The following is a 20,507-nucleotide window of genomic DNA, read 5'->3' on the forward strand; positions in this document are numbered from 1 at the left end:
GTTCCTTTAATATTGACCTCTCTTCCTGTTAAGTGTCCAGAACCTGCTTCCCGTGGTGGGCTGTGCTGCTGAGTTGGCTTGACTCTTAGTGGAGGAAAAACCCACTCTGCCATCTTCTATAAAATGGGATTGCAGAAGTTTTGACACAGGGTAGGACACCACACCTTCTCGAACACTCCCCGAAACCCACCCCCCACCATCCAAAGGCTTTTTTTCCCTTCTGTCTCACCTTAACAAAATGCCCTGGCATTGGAGCTGATGGGGACAAAGTTGGCAGTAAGTGTGTCTCCTAAGCCACTCATGGTTTAAACATGATGAATTCGTTTCGCAGTGGACGGCCCAGTGTTCCCTGAGTCCCAGACCCAGGGCAGGCACACAGGGCCCAGGGGGGATGCCCAGAGGCCAGTGCTAACCCACGTGGCGGGTGGGGGCTGTGCAGAGGGTGTGGGTTTCTCGCTGATGGTACATTTCCTTGCCCAGAAGTAGTCTCTGAGTCACTGTGTCATCTGTCTGTTGGGAGGGAGGGTGGACTGCACTCCAGGTGGCTTCTGAGCTTGTGTGCTAAGCCACTTCCCTCTCCATCTTGTCCCCTCCCTCCTCACCCAAACCGTCAGCCCTTGGAACACCCCCTCCCCGTGGGGCCTTCTCTGCCCTGTGGGCCCGTGGTGCTTGAAGCCACAGCACCGTGCAATTTAATACTTGAGTGATGGCTTGCCTTGCCTCACTCTATAATTATTTGGTGAGGCTCAGCTGGGTCAGGAGCCGCCTTAATGTGTTTTTGTTTGCTTGTTTGTTTGTTGTTTGTTTTGATGCTCCTGGAGACCATCAACGCGGCCTGCAGGGCAGCCAGCCCTAGTTGTTAAAACACACATGAGTTTTATGGATGCCTCCTCCTGAAGACCTGGAGCTTTAAAACAAACAACTCGTCGCTTATTCAGAGGGCACCCCATTTTGTTCACAGATGTTAAAACTCAAATTGACTTTAATACTAGAAAAAGAATCACTTGTGTATTTCGAAATGGCCACAGTTCCACTTCACTTTTTTGCTGTGCATTGGTTGGAGAGAATGTCGTATATTTTTATTTCCTCCTTTGGGTTCTGCACCCCCCCCCCCACTCCAGCAGTACCTTGTCTCTTTAAGAGGACTCTTGATGGAGGGGACAGGATGTTCTGGCAGATTTAAGGTCCCCCCACCCCCAAAAGAGTGGATTTGGTTCTGTATTGAATATTCGTGGTAGGGTGGGGTCACATTTTTATAACCTGAAAAAGATGCCACTAATAAATTTGTTAGGTAACAGGAAAAATGCTCAAAGGTGGGGAGCGAACTGCATGTACCCATATGACATCTGATCACCCACGGAGGGCCAGTTGCTCCACTTTGTTGCATCCAGATTAATGCACTTACCCTGTGGAGGCTGAGGCATTTGCTGGATTGGCAATACCATCAGCATGCTCTCTGGCTTGTAGCAACCGGCATGCACACTGCGAGAGCTCCAATCCAGACACACTCAGTTGCAATCACTGGGTTAGGCTTGCTGTCCTTTTTAAACCTTTTTTTTTTTTAATTGAGGGAAGATAGGTAATCATTTATCACTGCTCCTCTTCCTTGAACATCTTGAGAAAAATAATAAAAATGCAAACATTCTTCTGTAAGTTGGAGTGTACATAAGTACTGCTTGGATGTCTATAAATATGGGTGGGTGAGTGCCGAGACACACGTGTCTTGATAGAGGCCTGAAAGTTTGCAGTCTGAGCTGGCTAGTGGAGCTGCGGTTCCCTGAGGCCCAGGTCGGCTGCACCGACCCAGCACCCTTCTCCCATCCTGGAGCCCCACACCGGCTCACCGGCGCCTTTTTAGAAAGAACCATTAAAAACAAACCCACCACCCTGGGCTTCTGATGGCACTGGAGGGCCACCCTGTCCGGGGGCTTCTGTCCCCTTGACGTGCCCCGGAGCCGCTAGGCCGTGGCTGCAGCCGGGCAGCTGGGGAGGGGACGGGACAGCGGGGTCACCTCCCGGGGCAGCGGGGCCTGGCCGCGGCCGCTCCGAGGGGAAGCGGCGCCGGGTCCGCGGGCCGGGCCCTGCGAGGCGGCCGAGGCCGGGGCCGGCGGCCCGTCCACGTGAAGCGAAAGTTGTGCGGCGGCGGCGGCGGCCGTTTTCGAGGAAAGCGCCCCGCGCCGCCCTCCGCCGGCGCCCGGTGTCCCCGCCGGCGAGGCCGGGCCAGTGTCGGGCGGCGGGGCGCGGGCCGGGGCGCACGGGCGGGCGGCGGGGCGCGGGCCGGGGCGCACGGGCGGGCGGCGGGGCGCGGGCCGGGGCGCGCGCCGCGGAGTTGCGGAGACAAAAGCGCGGGCCGAGATTTCACCTGCCGCGGAGGGGGCCGGGGCGGCCGGAGCCCATTGTGTGGGGCGCGGCGCGGGCGGCGGGCGGCGGCTGTGATTGGCGGAGCGGGCGGGGCGGGGGGCGCGGCGCTGTCAGCCCGAGCGAGCCCGCGCCCCGCGCTGCAGACGCCGCACCGAGCCCCGCGCCCAGCCCGGCCGCGGGCGCCCCGAGCCGGCTCCCGCCTGGCGGCTACATGGAGAGTGTCAGGTGGGTCCCGCGCCGCGTCCTCCCGCGCCGCCCCTTCCCGGCCGCGCGCGGGCTTCCCGGGCCTCGCCGCGGAGGCTGGAGCGCCCAGGGCGCCCAAGTTGAGTCTTCCAGCCTCCTCCTCCTCCTCCTCCTCCTCCTCCTCCTCGCGCTTTCCCAACTTGGACCGGAGTTGCGCGCTGCCAAGTGGAGGCCGCGGCCGCGGAGGGTGGGAGGCAGCGGCGGAGGCCTGCTGTCCTGGGGGGAGATTTGCCCTGCCCGCGCGCTCACTCGCCTTTATTTTTTTTTAATGTTCTTGGGTGGGGTGTAGTTGAGAGTTGGAGGAAGTCCTGCCTGTGTGCTTCTCTTTCTGTGCCTTTTTTTCCCTCTCCTCCCTCTGCAGTTCGTTTTCTGCCGGTCTGGCCTTCAGGCAGCCACTTTGGTGAAGCCCTCACCATCCCTGCATTTGGGGGACATATCCAGGGTGTGATTTGTCACCTCGAGAGCGTGTGAAATAGACGAGGAGCCTTCAGTCTGAGTGGAACCCGTGTGGATGTTTCTTTGCTTCTGATAGTTTGTTTCTATATCTGTCTGGGCTATTTTGAGAGTGGCTGTTCAAATTCAGGAGTTCACACACAGCGCAGGGGAGGGGGAGGAGGAGCCCCCCATGGACGCAGGCCGGCAGGCAAGTGGTCCAGCTGGTTGGGGGTCCTAAGTCTCTGCTGTTAACTTTAATTAAGTAGGGAGCGGGGTTAGGGTTTGGAAGTGCCGCAGACTGAGCCAGGGCCACGGTGCGCCCAGCTGAGCCGGCTCGGAATGTAGCTAACTCAAGTGTCAGGACTGTGAGGAGGAGGAAGAGGGTCAGTGGGAAGGGGACTTGCCCCCTCCTTCCCAAGTGTGGTGATGGGAAGGAGCAGACCTTTAGAAAGTGGGGGGCAAAGTACATAGACACTCTTCCTCTTTGGGATTAACTCCTTCGGGGCCATCCAGTTAAAACTGAAATAGCTAATACTTTTATATTCTTGTCCAAACAGACCAAATGTTCTAATCAAGCCAACTTAAAAATGCAAATCACCTAATTTCCATAGATTCCAACATTCTGAAAGTGACACATTTGGAGGAAAAATTAAGCCTGATAACAGGAAATATGAATCATACTATCAATGACTAATCTGCTTAGGGAAAAAATGTAACGTGTACTTTATCATTAGGAAGTGCTAAAGAAGCCATTTTTTCCCAAGTTAAAGCAAGTGACGTCTGTATTTGGGAATTGGCCCTGTTGTGCCCTGTGTGTTGTGTAATAGGTGTTCAGGAGCTGGTGTGTGTGCACGCGGAGGAGGTGGCTTGTGTGGCGGTGAGGCGTTCAGCTGGCCTGTCAGTGTCAAGGAGACCTCCAGCGTGATCGCGCTGAGATTCCAGTTTAGGGTTTCTGCGGGGCTGTTTTTGTTGTGCAGAAGAATACCACGCTCTGCTCCGTGTTCAGGCTCATCACTAAGCAGACCAAGGCAGACAGACGCCTCTCCTAATTGATACCCTTTGCATAATCGAAAAAAGGTCTCTACCTAGTTTATGTGCTGCTTTGTGCTGCCTGACACATTTCAGTGAAAAGTGTGTAAAAATGAAACCAAAATACAGACTGTCTACCCAGAGACACTGGCTGGCTTACTCTGGGGTGTGATGTAGCTGAACCTTGAGCGGATTGGGCTGACACTTGATAATCAAAGTTGATTTATTGTTCATTAGTACTACATTAGCCTCTCAGGCAAGACAGTTATTTGTGTAGTGGCCCTGTCAGGAGCAAGACTGCAAGCACCTGTCATTTCCAAGGCAGAAGATAAGCAACAAATATGAAAATGATGCAAATAAAAACACATCTCCCGAGGTGAAAGATCACACGGCCCTGATTTTTTCCCCCCCTTCAAAACAAAATAGCAGGAGTCAATACCAGACTGCTAAAGATTTTTTCTTTTTTCTCTTATTAACCCTAAGAACTACTCGTGGAGTGAGAGTCCTGGGCTTTGTGTTCACCTCTGTGCCTTAAGAACTTTCTTTCCTGCTCAGATGTACAGCTTGCCTGACAGAAAGTTGGTTAATGAAGGAAATGAGAAACATGTCAGCTGTTTAATCCAAGTAATTGAAAGAAGGTGGGCATCCCGTTTGTGTGTGTGTGTGTGTGTGTGTGTGCGTGCGTGTGTGTGTGTGTTTAAAAAATACGTACATTTCATTAAATGAAACTTTTAAGCGTGATCACGGGCAAGTGCCATGACATGACACCAAGCGCGGTGATGCGGGTCATAATTCCAAGTGCCTTTTCTGCAGCTGCTTTCTCTCGGGATTTTTCCTTCCCTCCTTGAAGGGGGATATCGTCTCGTGACGTATGACAGAAAACAACCTAAGTGTCAAAAGAAAACAAAATCAGGGAACTTTTGTCTACAGCCCTTCAGACACGGATTAACTCATATTTTTCCAGGGATGGAATGGAAACATTCTGTATGGGGATATGTGGTGTTTTGTCTTCTCTGAGTTTTCATTTGACAGGGATTTTAGAGGCTGTGATCTTAATTAAATCTCAACTAGCTGAAATAACGCATCTAAAGGCACGCGGTGTTGCGTAACCTCGCTCTGTTGATAAACCATAAATCATCAGGAAGCTTGATAGGAATGGTTGGTTTGAATTTTTTTTTTTTTTTTGCTGTTAAATGCACCTTAAGAAACAAAACCCTCCTTGCTGCCCTGTGTCTGAGCACATCAGGGGCTGGCACTGCAAAGATAAACTCCCTGTTGACACTGGCCAGTCGTACAACTTTTTTAGCTTAGCCTTCTTCCAATTGCAAGATGCAGTGAAATTAAAATCTAGATTCATTAAAAGCAATGAAATTCCAGATTTGTCAAGCATGATGTGCAGAAGTGTTTGAATCACAGTGTTTCTCAGATAATCAGAGGAGAATGTTGTGACTATTTTCTTGGCCCTAGGATGTGATTAAAATTTGAGTTGGCCAGGAAAAAAAAAAATTAAAAAGGGTTGAAGAAATTGATTTTATTATGTGGTTTATCTGTGGATGAGCATTTCACTTAAGAGAACCTGAAAACCATGCTCTTAGTAGCTGAGCCAACTCGGGACCAGCTTCAGTCGGATGCAGGTAGTTGACTGTGATTCCTAATCAGGGGCTAACTCCCCGGCAACAGTTGACCAGAGAAGGTGCGTCAACAAATGGATGCCTGTTGTCTCTCCGGTATGTTGCATGTCAAAAACAGGCATTTTGATGCCAAGGAGTTGCAATCATGAAAAGGCTTTATTAGCTGTCTAGTTTTTATAAATTGTAGTGCTCGCAAGTACAGTGTTGTTTAATTTTACTGCCTTTACACAGATGTTTTTAACTGCTGCCTTTTGGAGCTCCTCTATATGCCTTAGTAGACGCTATCTACATAGAAAAATTGAGCAGGCTGTGTGTGACAGCCTAGTGGCATGTGTTTCGTAGGTGATGGTTTGATAGAAGGCTGGTAGTTATGTTGTTGTTCACCTGTCCATCCATCTTCTTAGGCAGAGGAGTTCAGCCCTGCATGGTGAGATGTGGGGTACCCTGAACTCCCCAAAGCTAAATTTATTGTATAGTGAAAGCTGCATTTTCTTGGAAGCAACGTGGTATTGCTGGGTACCTGGTTCAGTCTTCTCAGAGTGCACCACCCTTTCCCTGCCACATGAATGTCCTTCTTCTCTTCACCTTTTTTTTTTCCTCCTTTCACTCAAAATAATAACATTTAAAAAATGATCGAAAATTCTGGTACTTCTTTGCTTAAAACACCCTCTGCAGACTGAAGGGAGTCGAATTATCTGGCAAGAGCTAAACTGGGCCTCTCCCTTCGGATGATGGGAAGAACCTTCTCTGGGTCCCCTCTTCTAGCCTGGCTGGCAGTTATTTGAAGAGAAATGAATCTAGAATGAGAAAAAATGAATTCTGAACGCATGCATTATGCCTCGTTTTCAAATCTGGTTAAAAGCTACTAATGAATCAGGAGGCAGGCTAAATGTTAGGGTGAGCTTTTTAGAATACCTTGGTACCACGTTTTAATTTTTAAGCTTTATCTTGCCCTTAAATCTGAAACATCATTGTTCAAATAACTGAGAACAAGGTAAATCAACAACATCAAAAGGTGGGCTTCTGTGATTTCTCAAGGGCTTGTTATTTTGTAGTTCCCGATTCTATTTGATGTCTTGACAAAACAAGATGACACAGAGGAGAATACATTAAATTTTGATTTTTTTCATCTAACCTGTTACTGTTGTGGCAGCTTAATCTCTTCCACTTTTTTTCCTGAAGCTGGCTGTCTTGTTGGGTTGCGCTAACTGTCCCAGAACTTGGGAAGGTGGGCCTGCCTGGGTCTCTCCCCTGGCCTTTTTTTAAAACATATTTGGACCTTTCCCATGCAGGCAGTTTGGATAGGGCTCTCTCTTCATTACAAGTAAATCAGCGAGTGGTGGAATTGTCAAACTAGAAACTGATGTCTTCGCCGGAGAGTCATCAGACTTTCCTTTGCACCCGTAGCCTAATTGTGATGGCAAGGTGGAGGAGCTGGGGAAGGCCAGGCCGCAGAAGCTTCAGTGGTTTAAAAACAAAAACAAAAAAACAAAAAACAACGTTGTTAAGTCGTCGTAACCCAAGTGGGGCCTCAGAAGACTTTGGAATGATCCACTTTGGGCCTACCTGTCTGTTAAAATTCAGTTATTCCCCCCGCCCCCTCAAAATACAGGGGGCCTTATTTGCAGTTAAGCTCCCTGTGTTATTTCCTGTGCTGGTTGAAGCTTTGAAGAAAACAGAGCTAAATTTTACTGTTAGTCTTAGAAAAATCTTTTTTTCTTTTTCTTTTTTTTTTTGAGGAAAGATCAACATTTTGTTTTTCTCCGTGTAACACTAACAGTTGACCTAAAACCCTATCTGCAAGTTATCTCCACTTATTTTAGCTGTGCCTGTGTCTCCATCAGGATGGATACAGTTGCTTTTCCATTATTTTTGAATAGTACTTGAATTCAAGAGGAGGTAATGAAGACCCCAGTCCTTCCCTCCCAGAGCTAAGGACTGCGGAGAGTCTCTTCTGATGTCCCTTCTTGGGGTGCTTCCCTTGGCAGTACTTAAAAACCATCTTTTTTTGATTTTGTTATAAAACATCATGGTGTGTTGGGTTCACTTGTTGTCCCTCCTACCTATGGGGGGGAGAGGTTGAGGAAGGGAGAGGAGGCAATTTTCTTGATTTAAGAAGTAGTAGTAGCAGTAGTAGCAGTCAGTAGTAGTAGTAATAGTAATAATAATAATAATAATAATAATAATAATGATAATAACGGCTGGGTTGAAGAGATCAGTGCTTCTTGATGATTTCCCTGTGCAGCTTCCACTGTTTCCTGCATTTAACAATTATTAAAGGGAAAAGCTATTTAATTTATGTAAACTTTACATTTTTATGCAAATGAGGCTGATATTTATTAGGGCTAAAACAATTCTGCCTGCTCTTGAGTCCCCTCTTCTGCCTGGGAAATGCTACACTGTAGCAAGGAGGCTTACCTCTGTTATAAACAAATAGAAATTCAGGCCACTTTTTTAAATTTAAAGACAAAAGAAAAAGAACTTGGAGAGCTTTGGTAGAGATTGCCCATTAGGGTGGATAACCTGGAATAACTCCTGATTGGCAGGCAAGTCTTGGCCTTCTAGTTCTTCCTGAAGAAAGATAGCCTTTCTTGATAGAATGTAATAAACAAAATGATAAAAAATGAAATGCTAATTGCATTTTAAAGAGGTCTTTTTTTTCTAAAATTTTAATAGGTGGTTGCATTGTTACTGAGAGAACAGTTATGCTAATGACTGACTACTTAGATGATTTTGCATTAATATAATAACCATTACTTGCCTTAATGCTTTGTACAGTATTGTGGCAAAATAGCTAAGTCTAAAAGAGTTATACAAAAAGCAGAATTCCATAATGAAGCAGAATTATACTTTCCACATGAATAGCATGCTTTTTCTTTTTCTGTTTTTTTTTTAACTGAAATATTATGTCAGAAATGTATTTTCTTTTCTTTATGATCCAGCTGCCTTCCATGTTCCCTGGTTAGAATTTTTTTTCGGATTTTTATATATATATATATATTTGTAATGCCATGGAGACTAGATGGAACTTTCTAACTTTGTTGGCTGGTTCATCTGTTGTATCACTGGCTTGTTAATTCTGAAAAACTTGAGTTTCTCAGGAGGGCAGAGGTGATGATGTTGGTTTCCTCCTGCACAGGCCAGCTGCTATATGCTCATATAAAATTTGGCATAGTTTGTTCGTTCTTTCTTTCTTTCTTTTTTTTTTTTATAGAGCCATTTTCTTTGTTTGCTTTTGTTTTGACATGCTGGAGCCTTCTGATTTAATTTGTTTTGCTCTTGTTATGTGATTAACTAGGTAACACTGCCTAACCAGATCACTTCATCACCAAACAGCCTGGTGTCTGGGGGGAAGTTAGTTCCTGGGACACACAGAGGTGAATGAGCAAAGGTTAACACCAGTTCCTAAGTTTTTTTTTTTTTTGGGGGGGGTTATTTAATGAAAATAAATTTAAAGAAAGGTTCGTGGAAATAAAGCAGTTTGCATAAATTTTTGTTCTTCCTGGTTTTATAGTTTGTCCACAGTGGTAGGAGGAGATGCTGATGGGCAGGGTGTGTGTCTGTCTGCTCTCCCTCTCCCCCTCCCTCCCTGTGGTCCTTAGCTGGAGCCTAAGCTACAGGGAGGGAAAAACATGATAACATGTTATTTTCAGTATTGATATTGTGTCGTCTGCCTCCCACCCAATTCCTTCAATTGTCTCCTAGATTAGAAAGAAGCATTGTTTCTCCAATGTTTTTGTTTGTTTGTTTGCTTTTCAGATTTTCCCCTCCCATCACCTGCCTCTCCCTGAGATAAAAGACAACAATAAGGCCCATTATGTGACTAGTCCTCAGGCCTTCAGACGTGCAGAGGCAGAGCTTGCTGGGCAGTGCAGGGGCTTGGGACAGCAGTTGGTGGCTGAGGACAGTCTCCCGTGGCTGCTCTGGAGCTAGAGCAGCAGGCCCACACTAGCAGAGGTCTGTGGCCCGGGCACAGTGGTGTTCCTGCCATTCCCGCAGGTCCCAGTGCACCTGGGATCCGCCACACCCAGCTGGTATCAGTCAACAGTGGATCATGCCGTGTGTTTTTTTAATTCATGATTTCCTCTTGAAACTCAACTAAATAGTGTTAACTCCTGTGTGTGTGTGTGTGTGTGTGTGTGTGTGTGTGTGTTTAAATTCAGTTTTGTATGCTAGCATTCTTTAAATGTCTGCCAGGAGTTTAATTTGAATTTCTGATCCCTGAAGGCAGCTAGACAGAATCATTCTAGTTCTTCATAAATTGCCTTCTATGATTCATTGTTAACTCATAAAACACTCATTTCTATATACTCAAACAGCTGAGGTAGTTACAGTATCGGGGATATATATATTTTTTTGTCTTATATTTAAATTGTCTTATGAGAAAGAAAAAAAATTAGCTTAAACTGCCAGATAGGCACCGGGCCCTGTGGCTCCGAGAACATCAGAAACGCACGTGTTTATCTCCGGGAGAGCAAGGTGGACAGCGTGGGATTGGAAAAGAGGAAAGCTTCGTTTTCACTGAATACTCTCAAAGAGGGGCCCGTAAATATGAGACCGCTGTAGTTAAAAACTCACATGACTGTTTTAAATACTATTGATTTAAACCACTGGCTAGATTTTATGAATCAGAGTGTAATTTCTGAGCTCTGGCCATATTTCTCAGTGCGAGGCTCTCTCTCCTGTGTGCCTTTAGCTGCTTTCCACACATTCAACCCAGGATTAAATGATAGCAGTTACAGTGATCAATAGGTTAAGACTGCTGCGATCACTCTTGCCGCTAATGACCTCAGTAGTAATGGGCAATAAAGTGTGGGCTGTAATAGCCCGTCGCTGGTCCTGCGTGCCCTTTGATTCCCAGTATTAGTGGGGACTGGCGCATGAGAAAGTTGGACGCTGGGAATTCGGGCAGTGGATACATGGCTGTAATTCTTAACTAGTTAAAGCCTTAAACTGTGCTCTGATTTTTTTCCCCTGCCCCACCATGGTTTCCGACCCATTTGAATATGTTTGCTAAAGCTTCCCATAACCTCCTTTCCTGATCTGTTGGAGCAGAAACTTTGGGGAAATCTCAGTTTTATTGCATTTATAAATTAATCTTGAGCCTCCCTTTAGAGGTTTGGTGCTAACTGGTGAGAAAATGTGGTTTCGGACAGTAAAAGCCAAGTTCAAGCCATTGGGACACAGTGGCCACTTCTGGTCACTCAGGGACCCATCAGCTGGGGTGGAGGATCACTCCAGCTTCTTGCCTCAGTCCCTCCATGGGCCGGGCTGGGCTGCTGCTCATCAGCTTCTCCATCAAAGTGTCCAGAGGAAGAAAGCAAGGGAGGGTCAATGCACTGCTCTGCAGCATAACTGCAGAAGATTAATAGATAACTGTGGGAAGGGGGCCTTAAACCGCGGGCTGTCTGTGAGGTTGGAAAATTCTCTGTGTGGGTTCTGTCCCTCATCACCCCTCCCCTTTTATTGACAGTCAAGAGACAGTGGTATTCCTCATTCAAGAAGATGCACGCAATTTTACCAGAGTTAGAAAGAAAATAAAACTTCCAGAATACATACACACACATATGCACACACACACAATCATGCACAAGCATGTGTGTCTACACGTGTGTATGTACATATGGAAAACTTCTAAAAAAACTGATTCACCGAGGTGTCCTTTGCTGACAGCACTCCTACTAAGGGTACAGGCAGAAGACTTCTTCTGTCAGTTCCATGCATCTGTGTGACCACCACCCTGGTCGGAGTGCCCCCGGAAGTCCCCTGGCCCCTGGCTAACAGGATGTCCGTAGATCTCTTGAGTATTCACAGCCAGGGGATTGTTTCTGTGCTGACTTGTGTTACAACTCTGTGAAGTTCATGTTCGCCGTCGGTTCAGACCTTACACCACCCATTCCTGTGCGTTTTCCTGTTCATCACCATTAGAAATTTGGCTCAAGAATATTTATATTGTACATCATCCAAGAAACGCAGAGGAAAAAAGAAACCTTAAACATGGCTCTTTTGTTTGCTTAATTGAACCTCCTGGCCGGGTCCGTGATGCAACTCCCAAGGAAAAGTCAACCCCGTGAGGTGACGTGTGGCCTCAGCAGCCCCAGACAATGACTGGCACCCCGTGCGCATTTGAGAATCCAGAAAGTTTCTTCTGGGCAAAGGCAAAGTGAACTAATTGGAAATAATTTGTAGGTGGTTGGATGTTTGGGTAATGTCATCTTGATGTTTGCCCTAGACTGAATGCAAGTTCGCCGTTCCGATCATTGGTGGTATTTCATGCTGCGAATTATCTTTTTAAAAGGATAATTTATCCATTCATATACATCTGTCCCTTTTTGCATATAAAAATATTCAGGCATGCCCATCTGTTTTAAATTACAGTGTATCTACATCTACACTTAAAAGGCCACTGCAATAGGAAGAATTCATGGATGACCTTCCAGAGCTGGGTTAATGAAATTTTCCCAGGATTCAAGCTAGTGTTTTCTAAACATGCAGAACTTGCACGTCAACATCCCCACACACAACATGCCCACAGCAACAGTGCAGAGCATTCACTGTACATGAATCTGACCTTCAGGAACCATTTTTAGTTCATCAAAATTAGTGATGCTGAGAAATCGGGACATCAGAGCATAATGACTGTGAAATTAGGAATGAGAGCTCGCTATGCAAATGACAGGACAGATCATGTGAGAGAGTCAAGATAAACTGCACATTAAGACATTATGTTACATAAAATTAATACTGCATTTCTCCCTTTTGCTTACTGTTCCCCTGAAAGATTTTTTAATTCTTTTATCTTCTGATCAGCTATTGTCTGCTGAATTTTTTTCAAGTGGCACACAGGCAAAGTGCAAAACATGTTATTACCTTTTATTGTAATACATGAGATGACAGCAGATCCTTTTTAACAAAGTATATCCTTTACTGCCTCTTGCTTCTTGCTGTCACATGTTTGATTAGAAACCAAAGAGAAGTAAGATGCTTAAATATTACTCTTCCAAGACATACGGGTTTTGTCTTCTCCTTCGTTGTTTTCTTTTCTTATCTTTTCATTGGGGTGTGTGTGTGGGGGGGTGATTCTTCATGAAATAGTCTTGCATTACGGGGACTGACAAAATGGTTCTCATGTAGTCTGCAAATTAAACACAAGTGCAGTGATTATTTTGAATAGCTAAATTACATTCTAGAAAGCTCGCAGAATTCATAGCATTGTCATTAGGTATCCGCTTGAATACAATTTGTGTAACCTTGGCCAAGACAGGCTGTCATTTTAATGTCAGTGTTTTATCTGAACAAGACATCATCCTTTCAGATCCAGTGTACAGGTTCCTTGCAAAGATGCCCGTGCAGAAACGTGTTAACAGTTGCAAATATGAAATGCTATCAAGTTCATCACTGTAGCTGTTTGTCACTGAAATGTCATGGAAAGCGGCTTTTAATGGTCTCGCACATAATATGAAGGAATTGAGACATCTGTGTGCTGGGTGAACAGGAAGGGTGAAGGCGTCACGGAAAGAGTCTGTGCCCAGGTTCAGAGGGCGGCTCTGAGGTTCCCTTATCAATGGGACTTGGCAATTATTGATTGTCCTGAAAATTGCTATGCACAAAGGAAGTGCGTCCCATAACTCCAGCTGCAAAGCTATGGGATCCTATGTCCCTTCTCCCTTAATACAAAATTCAAGTTTGAGTTAACTTCCTCCAGCTCGTTTTGATTGAAGACTCGTTCTTAACTAGAAGCTGAGCTCTTTCTATCCCAGATCCGGATAGCATTTGTTAAGTTTCTCCTCCTTGTCTGTCTCTAAGACTTTCTGGAACCCCCATCAGGGCCGAAAGGTCTCATTTTTCTGTATTCAAAGTAAACTCCAGGGCTGGGGTTATTGCTCAGTGGTCGAGTGCTGGCCTAGTGTGTCTGAGGCCTTGGGTTCTATCCCTGGTGCCACAAAAATCACCCACTACAGACTCCACGGGAGATGGTACAGCGGTCGGTGCTGCGTCCCTCTGCCGGAGTCCGAGTTGCCTGGGAAGGTGGTCAGCTATCTGGGCAGGCTGGGGGCAGCCGGCCGCTGGCCTGGGACGCAGCGTGCTATGGTTTCCTGGCCTCTATTCACGCTCGGTTACATTCCAGGTCCCCGTGTCGGTGGCTATGATGACACCTCAGGTTATCACTCCGCAGCAGATGCAGCAGATCCTCCAGCAACAGGTGCTGAGCCCTCAGCAGCTCCAGGTCCTCCTCCAGCAGCAGCAGGCCCTCATGCTTCAGCAGGTAACCATCCCCACCCCCACCACGCCCGCTCAGAATGGCCCCTTGGCGGAGTGGCCGCCATTCCCGTTGGAGAGGGCAGGTGGCTGTAGCAGTCTGCAGACCAGCCCCCGAGGGGTGGGTGGCATCTGCGTCCCCGAGAGACAGCCCGGCCACAGTGGCCAGGCTTTGGGACCAAGCTCAGGGCTGTCACTGGACTTGGTGGAGAAAGGTCTCGGGGCTTAGTGGCTTACCACTCTTTTATTTGCTAAGCCCAGAGGCTTCTGGATGGCGAGAATCAAAGCAGAGCGTGGGGGCGGGGGGCACGGCTGGAGCAGGTTTAACTATGACAGCTCTTGAAGTCCCCATTTCAACTCTGACCCTGACGGAATTTCCCCCGTAATACAAAGAAGTGTTTTGGAGTTGGTTGATTTCAAGGTGCACTTTTCATCTTCTTCCGTCTGCGCTCATGTTGAGATGAACCTCTGGCTGTCATTCTGCCATGGGGACCTGATGTTCAGACCTCGTGGACACTTGAGCCGAAGGGATGAGACCGAGTACCGCAGCGGGCGAGGGGTGGCAGGGACCCCAGACAGGAAGCTCCCGTGCTGGCCGGTGCTCCGCGCTGCCCACCCCCACTGTCTGGATGCGCTAGAGACTCACCAGACTCTCTCAGCAAGGGCATCTTGGCTTTGTTGTACTCTCAAAGGTCATCGCTTGCCTTATTTTAATTAGTTTGTGTAGAAAATGGTATGTTTTTCATCAGTCCATTTTTGAGATTACTTCTCAAACAATAATGCCAAGAATAGTCAGCGTGTGCGGAATTTATTGTCGACTTTCAAACTAAAGGTCAGCCCATTACAGATAGAAGAATGCTCTTTTTCAGAACACAGTTTGTCTACGGCACCGAAAGGGACAGTGGACCGGCACTGCCCTCCGTCACTTACCGTCCTGTCCTCTCTTTCCTTTGTAGCAGCAGCTTCAAGAGTTTTATAAAAAACAACAGGAACAGTTGCAGCTTCAACTTCTACAACAACAGCATGCTGGAAAGCAGCCTAAAGAGGTACCGACAATACATATTTTACCTTCAAACCGCAGCTCCCCAAGGACTCTCTAGTGGCTGTTAAACTGTCATTCATCTTTTAAGTGATTGCGCAACTGAGCTGACTCTATCGGTTCTCGGCTTTCAGACCCAGAGTTATTGTCCTGTTGTCTGAGGTTCCTCGGTTCCATTTGCTTCCTGCCACTTATCTTCCCAGTGCTGCTCCAGAGCCTGCCTGTGTGGGGACCGGGACAGGGGTCTTGGGCCGAGCACCCTGGGCTCAGGCTGGAGCTGGGGGTGAAGCGCTGTCTGTGGCATTTTTCTGGGACACTTGATTTTTCTTTTTCCAGCTCCAGAGGCTCTGGCCTTACAGCGATGGCCTCTTCTGTCACAAGAGTCAGCTTTTGTGAGGCTGGACAGACCAACAAGAGTTGGAAGAAAACTCAATGTCCCCATCTTGTTTGAGCTTCTCCCCACAGTTCTCCGCCTTGTAGTGGCCGAGGCCCAGGGAAGTCGGGGGTCTCGAGATCCTGGCTGAGGGTTTTCGTGGTACAGTAGCTTCTCCGTACTGTGCTTTGTGGGGTCACAGGTGTCTGCATGAGGCCCGCCACCCCACTGGGTGCCGCAGGCCTGGTGCGGCCCTCCTGGGGCTCCGCATCGCCCTCTGGAGGACCACTTGGTGAGGACACCCGGGACCCATTTCAGAGTTGCCCACCCAGCCCACCTCCTCCCACACCCTCCTCCTCCCACATGTGGCTGGCCACCTCCTGGGTCACCTCCTTGTGGTTCCATAGGCAGCCCCACCTCCTCCTCTGGCCTCCCTGCTGCTGCTCTCAGTGGCTGGCCACTCCCGTTCTTGCAGAGGGCCTTACCAGGTGACTGCCCACGTCCCCGTCCCTCCCATGAGCACAGATGCGGTGGCACTCCTTCCGCACCCAGGAGTCACCTACTCCCCGTGTGCCAGCCACTCCCTCTCGCGGGCTGGGTCCGATTTCTGCGCCCTGCCAGCTTCTCGCCTGAGCCCTGCTCAGCAGCCTCCTGTACCCCCCGCGGAGCAGGGGCAGTTTTGGGGTGAAGGGGAGGCGGGGTTGAAATGAAATTGCTGACACAACCCTCAGTACAGTGGCGCTACCGGGTGCTGCTGTAATAAAATAGGGAACAGATTAAAAAGTGTCTAAAATGTAAATCTAAAGGACTAACAGTAATTAAAATGGAAATGGCGCAGGGAGGGAAGGCATGTAATTGTGAGATATCACTGCACAAGGCTCTCAGCTTTGTTTTGCTGGCTGTTTTTCTAATTCAGCAGGGCTTACTCATCAGTGGCAGTTCAATGCGCGTTAATGACTCTGGGATTGCAGGCATCACTCTGGACAAAGAAATGATTATTGTGCGGTCAAAAGAAGTTCAAAGACAAGAAGGGAATTTCAGTTTTTTCCTTAGAGATCCACATTCAAGAGCATATAAATTAAGCCAAATGTTAAAAACCACAGTCTGAAAGCTGACTTCAAAGTCACAACTCTCTAATTAATGAACTGCGAGCTTCAGTTTGGACAAGTTGTGGTTTGATGCGCCCATAAATCAACATGACAGCCCTGTTTCACAGTCTCAGACAGTGCTTGTCATTGAGTCACATCAGATGTAAACACAGCAGAAAAAAGAAGGGGTGTGAAGGGGGGCAATTGATCAACAGAATTGGTAAAAACCCACTTTTGAAGCACATTATGCATGATCACAGGAAATGGTTACAGCCTCGAGAGGGTTCCCTTCTGCTGTTGCTTTTTTGAATCAGATTTCTAACAGCCTTCAAAAGGGAGAATAAGAATTATGGAGACTCTCCCCTGTGGCTCACAGGCAATAACCCCCTGTTGTTATTTTGTGCTTCTTTCTTTTCAAAGGCATCAAAATTTAGTTTTTTAAAGATCTTTAACTCTATATTTGAAGACAAACAATAAAGGGCTGCCACTGTCATTCTTATCAGTTACCGGGGACTGTGTTCCCCCTTTCTGTTGCCACTTCTTGTTAACCTCTTATTTGGTCTGTTAGACAGAGTTTGGAATCCTCGTCCTCATGCTGGGAGAACATGAAAGTTCAGATGAGCTCCGAGGGCCTCCGAAGAAACGAGAAAGGGAAAGTTACGGGGCAGGAAGGAGGATAAAAGTTCACTCTCCAAAATTGCTCCTGTCAGGAAGGGGAGCAGAGAGAGGGGGGTGATGGCTGAGCCAGGGACGGAGGGAGGCGGGGAGAAGATGCTCTGTGTCCACCGAGGAGATGCACTGTGACGGCATTGCCCCTTGTCCACAGCGCCAGGTCCCAGGCAGAGGTGACCCAGGAGAGTTGTGGCCTAGAGTCTCCCGTGGGGGGCGGAGGCCGGTGGAGTGGATGGGTCTCCTGGCTCGGTGCTGACCCGGTTCTTGGTGCTGTGGGACTTAGTCAGTAGGTCCCTCCTTCCCTGGGGGGTCGGGGCTGGTCTCCTGAAGTTCATCCTGCAGGTGGTGGTCCCTTGGGGGTGAACGAAATGCCACCACATGGTAGCAATTTTATGATGCTGGTCGTGCTTTTAGGAGGGTTTGAACTTAGAGGTTGACAGGTGGAGCAAGCACATCACAAGCCACTCATCAGTGGCACGTAACTTGGTGCCGTGAGTGTTACGTCCCCCTGTTGATGACCTGCAGCAAGCCCTCGGGTTGCCTCAGGTGGTCTGGAGATGTCTCCCTGGGCAGCCTTGCGGCACGCTGGGTTAGACCCAGGTCCCTGCTCAGGAGATAGGTGCTCATGGTGGGAGGAGGCAGAGGGAGCCCCGCACAGCCGTGGAAGGGACTGGTGTGGAAAATGGAGGGCCCAGTAATATGAAATCAAGCTACAGAGAAAGATGGCGTCCAGTGCCGGTGAGGTAGGCCCGCCTGATTGTTTTCAAAGGCCGGTTTGTCCCAGGCATTTATGACGGTTTATGTTAGGCCTAGGGAGTAGCCGAAAAAGGGAAACCAGACCTTTGACTGGCGCGCAGGGAGGGGATCCGAAAGGCAGGGTTTATCAGGCCCTTCTGCGTTTTAACGCTGCCCACTGACCTGCCGGGGGACTGTGCGGAGACCTTTTTTGTGCGCATTCAATTGTGAGAAGTAAACAAATGGACTCGTATCCTGTGTTTGGTAACTGGGTGGGGAGCAAAGTCTGGCAACCAGTGTTGCTTTTAAATTCTTTCTTTGGACAATGGGCCTTGTATACTTTTATATCCTGGCTTTTCAAACGTGCACAGCTTTCGTGAGGTTTTCCTAGGGATGGCCAGAGACAACAGAGAAGGCATCAGTCACTTTGTATAAATACACGATGTTTTAAACATTTCATTTACAGTAAGACAGGAAAGGCCCGTCCCAGCCTCCGGCCCCCAGCACACTCTGCCTCAAGAAGGGCTCAGTCCTCGATCCTGTAGTGTCCACGTTGTCCTTCTCTCCCTCCCTGCCCCCCCTTTTTTTTCCTTATAATGTCGTGAGTTAATATCTGTTGAAGAAGTGAAAAAAATCATTTTGACATGAATATAACTATCATTGGGTTTTACATTAATGTGATAACTTGGGAAGGGTGAAGACAATTGGATCATTTTATGCATGCTGTTCTTAAAATGAAAACACGGGCTTTTCATTTAAATTTATTTAAATTTTTGTTGTTAGTGGTATAGAATTTGTTTTTTGGAGTGAAACTCAATTAACTTTCTCAGTGGCATGGTAGTAAGTCTGAAATTGGTTGCTAATAGGAGAATGAGGGTTTTTACTGTGGAAGAATCTACGTGGAGCCCGAAAGGAAGCCACCATTTTTCTCCTTCTTTGGACTTGGCCTTGGAAGGTCTTGGTGCGCACGCCGTTTGGTGGGGTCCCGGATCCAGGCAGTGAGTGCCCTGTGTAGGGGGTCCTGTCGCTGACGGGAACACGCAGGTTCTGCGAGCGTGGGCAGCCCACCCGGTTCCTGACCTCCCTGGTCTCTTGAATGTGAGTCAGAATCAGGAAAAGTTCTGATTTTTTTTCTTGAGGAATTCTTTTTCCTTCTTTTTGGCCCCAGTTTGGGAAGGGTTAATTTCCCTTTCTGACGGTTAGCCCTGGTGTGGCCGGGCCCTCCACCTCGAAATGATTCCTCGCAGATTAAGGATATTAGATAATTTCCTTCTATTTATTATACTACCGCACTGTATTATCTTTCTATCACTGAGATAATTACTGAGGAAATCTACATTAATTTTTTGGCTGGAGCAAGGCCTGCTAAACACAGGAATGCTGTATTGATGTTTTACACAACAGAAGTTTTCCTCCTATCACGACCCATCAACAAGAAGATTCGCCCGTGTCCTAAAGCCCCTTCTTTTTGAGAACAAAGCAGGCGCCCGCCAAGCGGGTCCAGCGAGCAGGCCCCGGCCCTCCCAGGCCACAGTCAAGTTGAGGCGCCTGAGCTTCGAGCCGCTCCTATCCGGCACTCGCAGTCAAGTGCCTTGGTGTTGTTTGGTAAATTATGAATGTGTGTAATTAAAATCTAGCGGCTGTTTCTATGAAAGATTTACAATGTTATTTCATCGTTTGTCATGGCTAATTAACAATATTAGATGAAGTTTTTCTTCTTCAAAGGTCTGATTTCTTCTCATTCATTTATGTCAGGAGTGATAAACAGAGTAGTTACAAGCTCCTGCCCGTGCAGGCGGAGAGGGCCTCACCTTGCTCCTCTGCACCCCCCGGGCTCAGGGTTCAAGGCCCCCCAGGCTGGGGTGGGTGACTGCAGGCCTCAGGTCAGAGGTTGGCTCCCGACTGCCCGAGGTGGGCTGCAGGGGGAGCCGCTGTGGAGGGCTTGGTCCCTGCAGGCACAGCCATCAGAGGGAGTGCCCTCCCGCTAGGCAGCTCCTCTTGAGAGGTGGCTGACGCGGAACCCACCCTGGGCCCAAGCCACCCTGGGTTTCGGGGATGGCGGTGAGATTGGGGTGCTGCCCTCTTGTCCTTGCCTGGGAATGGCCTCTCACGTCTCTCCTCTTCTCTTGCAGCAGCAGCAGGTGGCCACCCAGCAGTTGGCCTTCCAGCAGCAGCTCCTACAGATGCAGCAGCTCCAGCAGCAGCACCTCCTGTCTCTGCAGCGCCAAGGCCTCCTAACCATCCAGCCCGGGCAGCCCGCCCTTCCCCTCCAGCCTCTCGCTCAAGGTATGGGCCCTGTCTCTATGGCGGCCCTGCGCAGGCTTCGGGGCGGAGGGGCCAGGTGTCTGGGGGCGATGGCCCTCCGAGACACGCGTGTGCAGACTGAAAGCAAGGCTGCAGGAGGTCCTGGGGGCCTGGTCCCTGAGGCCAGAGGAGCACTTGGGGGAGCACCGTGCGTATTGGTCCCTCGGGGAGCACTGCAGCAACTCTGGGGACATTTCTGTTTGGAACCAGGAAGTCTCCTCTCAGAGGCTGCTGTTAGTCATGTTAACACACATTTTATGTCATGTGGCTCGTTGTATTTCAGACCCAGCAGTGCTTCACACACATGCCATTTCTTAAATATCTAGGCATGAATTTGT

At 48.2% G+C, this 20,507-nt stretch overlaps 1 protein-coding gene across 6 annotated transcripts in view; it reads left to right on the forward strand.

Annotated features, from left to right (window-relative positions):
* Positions 1–20,507, forward strand: part of Foxp1 (forkhead box P1) — a 516,185-nt gene that overhangs the window by 423,944 nt on the left and 71,734 nt on the right. For 4 of the 6 annotated variants that reach the window (XM_078033591.1, XM_078033596.1, XM_078033593.1 and 1 more), the window contains 3 exons: positions 13,828–13,965; positions 14,915–15,004; positions 19,998–20,151. In XM_078033591.1, the coding sequence (XP_077889717.1) occupies positions 13,828–13,965; positions 14,915–15,004; positions 19,998–20,151 (382 nt within the window). The remainder of the gene's footprint in view (positions 1–13,827; positions 13,966–14,914; positions 15,005–19,997; positions 20,152–20,507) is intronic. The other 2 variants (XM_078033595.1, XM_078033597.1) reach the window with 2 other exon arrangements.

This window comes from Ictidomys tridecemlineatus, chromosome 16, assembly GCF_052094955.1.
Source record: "Ictidomys tridecemlineatus isolate mIctTri1 chromosome 16, mIctTri1.hap1, whole genome shotgun sequence".
NCBI classification, from domain to species: Eukaryota; Metazoa; Chordata; class Mammalia; order Rodentia; family Sciuridae; genus Ictidomys; species Ictidomys tridecemlineatus.